Raw genomic sequence first — 8,643 nt, 5'->3', positions numbered from 1 at the left:
AACTTAAAACCCCCCCCCACAATTTTACATGTTCCAGTTATAAAAAACAAAAAGTGCATAAGTATGATATCATTCCATTAATTCTACTCCAATGTTACTTCTCAAACAAAATTTCCTTTGCACAAACGTGCAATGGGGAGTTGTGTGTGAGAACTGGTAACATAAAAGCAACAGTATCTTTGAACTAAAATTGTAAGATCAAAGAAAATTCATTTTGGTAACTGTAAAAACTTTAAAGTAACGGCCTGGTTTCCTTAAAGACACACTGGCAACTTAAAAAACAAAACAAAACTGGGTGGGTTAGACTGGCTGAAAGTTTTTAAGTCACAATTTTGCTGCAACATGACTGTGACAATATGTATTATGACAGCCAGACATCAGACCTATGGAAGCCTTTGGAAGCTGCATCTCCTGCTGGCGACACATTATTACAGGAAATGTGCTGCTTTCAACACTTGCACTTACTTGTACTAGAAACCCGAGTTATGTACTGCTGAAAAGTTGCTCCAATTATGTCACTATATCTTTAAGATTAGGCCTGGTCCTTGAACGACACTGTGGCTCCCGATTGAGCACCAAGCTTAATCCACATGTGGTAAACCAGCCCACAGGATATACAGCAAGATGGCAGACAAATTGGTTGAACATATTTCCAATCCCCCCCCCCGCCCCTTTTTGATTTTACTTTCAGAGAATCTCAACAGAGCCTCATGTCCCACTGACAACTTATAAAAAATTAAAATGACAGAATGCTCTACTAAGGGGAAAAAAGATCAGTGTGACCTATAAGACCTGAATGATTGATTCAGTACTTTATCTGTAGTAATACTGCATAGATAAGAACATAGTGGAATACCATAAGAAGGCACCAGTTGGCAGTATGTCTAACAGCATTTACATTTTCCTGAGGAATTAGGGAAATTTAAAAAAATATATATTTTTTAAAGAAAAAATATTATATGGGAAGGACCATATAGTGCTTTACTTACCCGCTACAACTTTTAAAAAAAAAAACCTACTAAATCTAAAAAAACACTGAAATGGCTGAGGGGGTTTTAATAACTGCAGGTACCATTGTGAGTCAGTTTAGAAACACAAAACTGGCTCAACATAAAAATCACCTAAACCTGTATCACATGTCACACCCTTAAACCATCCAGCATCAGTTAGTGTGTGCATTAACAGATTGAACAAGATGATATCTATCTTTCTGTCCCTTCACAGCAGGCGCTGGGCTTGAAAGGTCCAAGAACCTCATTAAGTTTAAAAAATAAATAAATAAAAATGCAACAAGGTCTCACTTGGAAAGACAAAACTTACGGTTGCCTCTGTCTCAACCATTTTGTGTGTCGACTTTCTGCTGAACTTTGGGGTCCGATGCAGCTTATATGGCATCGCTGGCTTTCCTCCTCTCAACAAGCCGGTCAACGATGACGACAAACAGCCCTGATAAGACGACGCAGACGCCTGACAGGTAGAAAGCAGCGCTGTAGCTGTCTGTCTGGTCCACCAGCCAGCCTGCGCCAGGGAGACAACAACAAACAGGAGATCAGTGGGTCAAGGCTGATGAATAAATAAGCAGACGTATCCATTCGTTCAGGAGAATGTAGACTCGCAGTGAGACATTTCTGCTGTTTAATGCAACTTTTACTCATGGAATAAAAACAAATAGGAACATATGTAGTGTTCTCTTCCAAAAGATGTAATATTCATTCTGTGAGGAAAAAAAAATATGACCTGAAGTTAATCATTACATAATTCTAAAATATAAAAACCAGAGCCTGTAAAAGTGGCAACCAAGGATTGAAGTTGCCCATTATCCTTTAAAAAAACAAACAAAAAAAACACACTGTACTTGGTATTTTGTACTGTCAATCACTTGTAAGAATAGGTGTTACTTTTTCAAATGCTCGCATCTCATTTTGGAACAAAACAGATTTGAGTTCACACCATTTCTATTGAGAAGAAATGGAAAGAGATGCATGCTCATATTCATGAAAACAATGCAGTGTGGACCATCTAATGACCACTCTGCCAGTGATTATTGGCTAGTTTCTCCCTTTCTTCATGTCACTTTCTGGAACAAAGTAAAGTCTTCTTCAGAAAATACTTAAATGTCCCTAGTGGTGCAGAGACTCAAGAGACTATAATAATACCTTACACAAAATGAGATCCACACTTGCATACTTCGCCTCTCTGTATTCTTGCACAAAAACAAAACATATGGTTGGCCATCTAAAAGTGATACTTCCCTCAGCCTTAGAGCGAAACGTCTGCCAACCGCATTTTTGTTTTTGTGCAAGAATAAAGAGAGCCAAGGTATGTCAGTGTGGATCTCATTTTGTGCAACCTTATTCAGGCAGCCTCTGTTTTTTTTCTACCCATCTACCAGCAGCTTTCTCACCAGCAGACGGCACACCGACAAAGCTGCCGGCGCTCCTGAAGAGCATGAAGAGCCCCAGGCCACTGTCGAATCCCTCTAGGCCTACGATGTCCACGATGGCGGTGACGTGGACGGCCGCCACGCAGCCCATCAGGAAGCCGTAGAGCGAGGAGAAGACCAGCAGGGTCCAGTAGTTTTGGCCGATGGGCAGCAGGAGGAGCACCACCCCCAGCAGGGTCACGACCATGGTCAGCAGCTGCAGGTTCCTCCACAGCCTCATGTTGGCCAGCCAGCCGCACAGCAGCCTTCCCGCCAGGTCGGCCATAGCCAGGACAGAGAGGATAGAAGCTGCCCAGTACTGTTCCATACCCAGGCTTTTGGCGAAGGGCACTATAAAGAGAGGCGGGATGAAAAACCCTGTCACCGTTAAGATGGCGAACAGGACGTAGAATAAAAATTCAGGTTTTCTCAGCAACGAGCACTGGAAGATAACCTTCCTTTTTGGTGCTTTGCTGTCTAGACTGTCTTTGGTTTCTTGGATTGTGCTTTGGGCTGTGTGGAGGGGTCGCATGAGGGCGCCGCAGACACACAGGTTGAGCTGAAGGCCTCCGATGATGAGCAAGGCGCCCTGCCAGGTGTACGAGTCAATAAGCCACTGGAAGAAGGGGCTAAACACTATGGAAAAGACACACTCCCCTGAGCTGGCGATGGAATAGGCGATGGGACGCCACCGGACGAAGTAGTGGCTGACCATGCTGTTTGCCGGGATCCAGGAGAACGAAATACCTATTCCTGCAAACAGAAGAGGGAGACCTTTAAAAGTTGTGGCACTGTGTGGCACTCAAATGATTTATGAGCTGCCTCATTTTCTGGTACATTTGGCATGACTGATACTGACAGTCAAACGGTTAAAAACAAAGTCAAAGTCAAATGAGCCGTGTTGCTTCCTGAGGTTCAAAGAGTACCCCAAAACTGTTGGAGCTACCTGGCAGGAGGCCCATGCCGAGGTACAGCCAGGGCAGACTGAGGTCCATTGACGCCAGCACCATTCCCGAGGCGGTCAGGAGGCCTCCGACCATAATGACCGCTCTCTGAGAAAACTGCAAGCTCAGCGCACTAGCCACTGGAGCTGGGGAGAAAACGAAACACGGCACTATGAAACAGCCAACTTCATAAAAGAAAAAAAAAAAAAAGCATTTGAATTTCAAGCTGATAGCACATCTTTTACCTCCCAAGTGAAACACGGCTATAACGATGGAGGCGACCCAGGAGGTCGTGCTGACGAGGACTCCAAAGTGACTTCGGATCTCCAGGAAGAAGAGGCCGTAGTTCTTGACGACGGCGGTGGTGAGGCCCATGATGAGGAAGGCGGAGGCGACCACCACCCAGCCGTACCCCCCGTCAGGAGACCACGCCTTGCTGGACCTCATCTTCAGCCGCTCTGTTGGCTCTTCCCCAGCCTGTATCCAACAGCTGTTAGGCGTGCAGTGCAAAACGGACACCACTCTGGCAATAAACCTCCACAGGAATGTAATGGCCATGAAAATGAGCATGCAAAACACACGGAGATGCATGAACTATGGAAAGTGTAAGTGCACTTTGGACAGCAGCTGTGAGAAAATGTTGTCTAACAGGATGCACACTGGATCTAGAAAACATTCTTTGTATGTTTCTACAAAAAAAAAAAAAAGGTACAGGAGTTGCACCTTTTGTCACTGGGGCTGCACATATGAAACTTAATTTTACTCTAAAGTATTGTCATTTTTAAAGCCCCAAAGACAAAAGGTAACAAAACATCTCTGTACCTTTCTTTCTGAGTGCAATGCCAACATGTCATGTTGGTGTTGCTGGTTTTATTGTTTCTCATATTCTATGACTGTTCCTGAGTGTTTCTATGTGCAGATTGTGAAAACACATTTCCCTGCTGGAGAACAATTAACTACCTACCTACCTACCTACCCATCTATCTATCAGATTTAAGAAGGGTTTTATCTGGGTAGAGTGCAGTTCTGAGATAATAGAGCATCAAACATTTGACATATAGCCAGGCCCGGATTAACACAGTGTGGTGCCCTAGGGTGACCTCACTTGAAGTGCCCCCCTCCTTCCACTTTACATGCAAAAAAGTTCAATTTACAATGGCAATAAAGATCATAAATTTATATTAATTTAAACACACGTACTGCAGACAAATATAAGACAATGTACTAACCAACAAATTACTTGACACCATAGATTGACTACAAATGCCATTTTAGGCTTTACACAGAGCTATACTGTATCAAATTTGAATGCAACTCACGTCAATGACATCATGTTAAAAATCATTGTTTCCAACATCAATTTGCAAAGGCCATGAATGAAGACTAAATGCCAAACCATTACAGAGCATGACTAAAAAAAATCATAAAACAAAAATAAAAATAAAAAAATCACTACAGACATCTAATGCAACTTCAGCACCACGGACAAGGCCCCACATGCCACCAAATAAAGACTGTAGCAAGCAGTCACTTCAGGTGAGGTGATGTGACAGTGGGACCTGCAGCAGGTGAACGGAGCAGCACATCCAGGGATGGACTGGGACGTTAGTCCAGACCAGCCCACCGCCATCGGCCGGACACCAACCATCCTTGCTGGTGATTTCACAACACAACCTGTCAGCTCAGATCTGTCAGATTTAACTGTGCCTGTCATTTGATGTGAGTTTGTTTAACGTGGCCCTTGCCTGATATCAGACAAAATTGTCAACTCGTTACACTCCATTCAGAATCAGTAAACTCGGTGGAGTGGGCGGATTCAACGACCCAGGCAAACGTGGCCCAGCTTCCCGGTTGGGTGGAGTTTGCGTTTTTAAGCACTGTGATTGGCCCGAAGGTCCAAACACCGCCCATCCGGCAAACTTGGTGTAAAAACTAACCAAACCAGCCCTGCGTTCAGCCCCGACAAAGCGTAGCAAAACGTTTATTTAAACGGAAACGGTGGTGCGTTGAACACCCTGTTGTGTTACGCAAGCGTTGCAACTACGGCAGCTGAGGAGGCCATTCTTTGCGTTCTTTAAATATGTGTTTAATACTACAAAATACACTCGATGTTACAGTCACTGCCCTTGCCGTCCAGAATAGCAGAGAACATCCCAAGGGAGTGAAGGGGTTTGTGGAAACTGTGCTTCCTAATTATAGTGATCCAGCATTTGCCTCATTTGCATTTAAGGATGAAAAGGCAAACATTTCAGGTGAAGGATAATCCACTTCTTACCTTCAGACTGTGTTACCATCTATATGAGCTAATTATTTTATTAGGCCTATCATTATTGCTGATCACTGTTGTTGTGATATGATATTGTAATATTTACCATTAGGACATATTTAGAGGAGTAGAGTGGAGTAGAAAAGTTTATGAAAGTGTCACTCCACATGGTTCATACAATAGCAAAAGATACAAACATGTCTTCTAGTTAGTTCAGTTGTTGCAGACACCAAGCTGCAGCGGACGCATTTGTAAAGGACTTTTGTCGGATCCGTTTTAATGCGGCGGGGTTTATATACACGTCGCTGCTGATTGGGTAACACCTCTGACACACCCACCAAACGAGACAGCGTACCTCAAAGCCCGTTGCACACCGTTTCGAGGAAACATGACGTTCAACCCGGCAACCGTAGCAAAACGGTGCACACCGTATTTAGATTGAACGTGCCCCAGTTGTTTAAGTCACCAAAACTTGGGGCACCTACACACGAACCACGATTCTTTCTCTTTATATTCTTTTTTAGTATCAAATTAAATTTTGGCCGTGTATGCATTCCCGCCAGAGAGTAATAAAGAAAATATGACGAAACTTTTAAAGGTATAATTGGTTTGAATGCTGTGATGCCCCCCAACACGACAAATTGGCGATGCCGTATGCATACTCCGGCCCAGCTGGTAAAACGTTTTACAGCTGGTTATGTAGCCTACTTGCTATGTTTTTAAATATTTTGCCCCAAAATATTCCTTTAAAAAATAAAAACACAACACACGAGCGTACAGTAACATTCAAAGATCCTGAATATGTGGATAACTTAATTTCCATGTAAAAGAAATGGTCAGATAGAACCTATTTACTCGTCGCGAATTCAACATCTCGCGGTGTTTCCTCGTTTACCTGCTCTGAATCGGTTTTCTTTGCTCTCCAGTCACTTACTTATTTTTCTCTGCAGGCAGAAGCTCCTCTGCTTTCACCTGCTGCTGGGTGACATTTTCCTGCGGCTGTCCTGTTGACTTCAGGAAACTTTTATATTTAGCCGCAGTTGGACGGCCACGCCCACAACACGGTAGCCTATTATGTAAAACACCGACCTGACTACTGGAGCCATACAGAGACCAGAGGTTCCCAAACTGCGGCCCGGGGTCCTCTAGGGGTTCTCGGCAAAAAATGAGGAATAGTTGCATTTCACTCCCAAGAAATCTGCACCATGAGAAAATGTGTTAGGAGTGTTGTTTTGAACATACATACTTGATTGGTTTCTCTTTCCACTGCTATCATCCTTCGACACTAAATCATGTAAAACAAAAAAAAAAAAAACGTTCTTAGATGGGGCCCCTCAGACAAATTATTGTCAAATAGGGGTCCTGCATCTAAAGTTAATCTATTTGCGGGTTCTTGATATGAAAAAGTTTGGGAAGCCCTGGGACAGACAATTTTTTTGTTGGAAAAATGTATATCCTGACATTAATTGGAAAAGCACATGGTTGTGGGTTTCACCTAGAAGGTTGTTCCTTACTAATACGTTTTGAGAAGTATCTTTGAAGATAGCCTGCTGCACAGGTGCTACCTACCCATGTGGAAAAAAACACATTTCACATATTCATAATATGCTTGGAGACATGTTTCAAAATACAGAAAATTTGGACAAAATGCATTTGTAAAAGATGACATTCGTTTGAAATATATTATGAGGTGGTAAAATATGTTTTAGATATAGGTTACTTGCAGATATTGTTCACAAGAAAATGTATTTCCAGTGTCCAAAATATATTTGTGAATGAATGCCATTTACAGGTGCAAATACACTTTTTGGGGACATTTTTATGTATTTTGAAACATCTGTTAAGATTTTTTTTTTTCAATACACAGGTCATGATGCTAATATCCTTTGTGCCATAATCCAAGGAGAACATTCATATAGAGGCCCAATTCAGAGTTCAGAAGTATATGTGATATGTATTTTTCACTTTATGGGCAGTTACTGAAATTCAAGGTTGAAATACTCTGGTATAATATACTGGTAAAATTGTCCATCTTTTCTTTCAACTGGAAATTGAGTATGTCTCAAAAAATAACTGCAAACAAAATATATATTATCAACCTTCTGTTAGTCTTGAAATTATCTTTTTGCCTGCACCCATACCTCTTCAGGGAGGTCAGAGGTCAGGATCAACTTCAGAAGGTTCCTGGAGCCGGCAGGGAAACAGCAACTTGCTCAGAGTGGATGTACGCCAACATGAGGCCTGAACACTGGTTGTCTGGTTCAATTTGTTGTCATCTTGGCCTTACCATACACAGTATATATAGAAACTCCAGAGATCATCACCTGAAGTTCATCAAGTTCCATTTCAGACAGTGTTCTCGCTCTAGAAAAGAGGCAAACTACCAGCAAACCTCACAAATATCTTCAGTAATCGTGCCAAGTCCAACCTCCTGCTGGCCGAGGCCCTGGTTAGACTGTGCATGTCATGTGGGGTGTTTATGGGTGTGAACCCTATAGGATTGCCTCCAAGTATGGTAACTGTATAGACCTAATGGATATAAGTAAACAAGTGAGTGTGGCCTGGGTGAATTGAGGAAAGCACTTCAGTGTCATCAGCTGGTGCTGCAGCGTTACATGATCAAAGCCCGTCTCTCATCAATCAACCTGAGTTTACACACGCTCAAATTAACTAGCTGCTCCCATCCTAATCAACCAAGTGAAACAGTCAAACACACCAGTTTAATACTCTAAAGTGATGTGAATTAAATTAATTGGCGTTTTGAGGAACACTGCTGAGAAGCTGGAGGGGATGGGGATGCAAGTTTACTTATGAAATGTGAAATATATTTATAATAAAGACAATTTATGTATTTAATCTGTGTGATTAATGTCATTTTCTGTGAAACAATTCTCATTTTGAAACAGTATTTTGAGCCAATAGGCTCATTGAAATAATGGTTTAAGAGAAGGGAAAAATAAGAATAATCATTTTGGTGTCAAAGTTCACCATTTTAAATGTTTTCACCCAGA

The 8,643-nt window shown here is 42.2% G+C and overlaps 1 protein-coding gene across 1 annotated transcript; it reads right to left on the bottom strand.

Annotated features, from left to right (window-relative positions):
• Positions 1-1,146: 1,146 nt before the first annotated feature.
• LOC139662070 (monocarboxylate transporter 13) lies at positions 1,147-6,626 on the bottom strand. The gene is made up of 5 exons (XM_071540661.1): positions 6,567-6,626; positions 3,612-3,843; positions 3,369-3,512; positions 2,405-3,175; positions 1,147-1,518 (listed from the first exon to the last, which is right to left on the bottom strand). Exons 2-5 carry the CDS (start codon positions 3,811-3,813, stop codon positions 1,385-1,387), a joined length of 1,251 nt encoding a protein of 416 aa, XP_071396762.1. The 5' UTR covers positions 3,814-3,843; positions 6,567-6,626; the 3' UTR covers positions 1,147-1,384.
• Positions 6,627-8,643: the final 2,017 nt, after the last annotated feature.

This window comes from Centroberyx affinis, unplaced genomic scaffold (assembly GCF_046629955.1).
Source record: "Centroberyx affinis isolate AG114_WGS23_722 - 3 ecotype Tasmania unplaced genomic scaffold, CSIRO-AGI_Caff_v1 ptg003704l_1, whole genome shotgun sequence".
NCBI classification, from domain to species: domain Eukaryota; kingdom Metazoa; phylum Chordata; class Actinopteri; order Beryciformes; family Berycidae; genus Centroberyx; species Centroberyx affinis.
The sequence above is the reverse complement of the archived record's forward strand: the minus strand, read 5'-3'. Positions and strand labels throughout refer to the sequence as shown.

Excerpts from the sequence above, each read along its gene's own strand:
- LOC139662070 (XM_071540661.1), bottom strand. The coding sequence starts at position 3,813 with ATGAGGTCCAGCAAGGCGTGGTCTCCTGACGGGGGGTACGGCTGGGTG. Across the intron at positions 3,176-3,368 it reads CGGCATGGGCCTCCTGCCAG|GAATAGGTATTTCGTTCTCC; the intron begins GTAGCTCCAACA and ends TTCTGTTTGCAG. Across the intron at positions 1,519-2,404 it reads TGTCGGTGTGCCGTCTGCTG|GCTGGCTGGTGGACCAGACA; the intron begins GTGAGAAAGCTG and ends TCCCTGGCGCAG.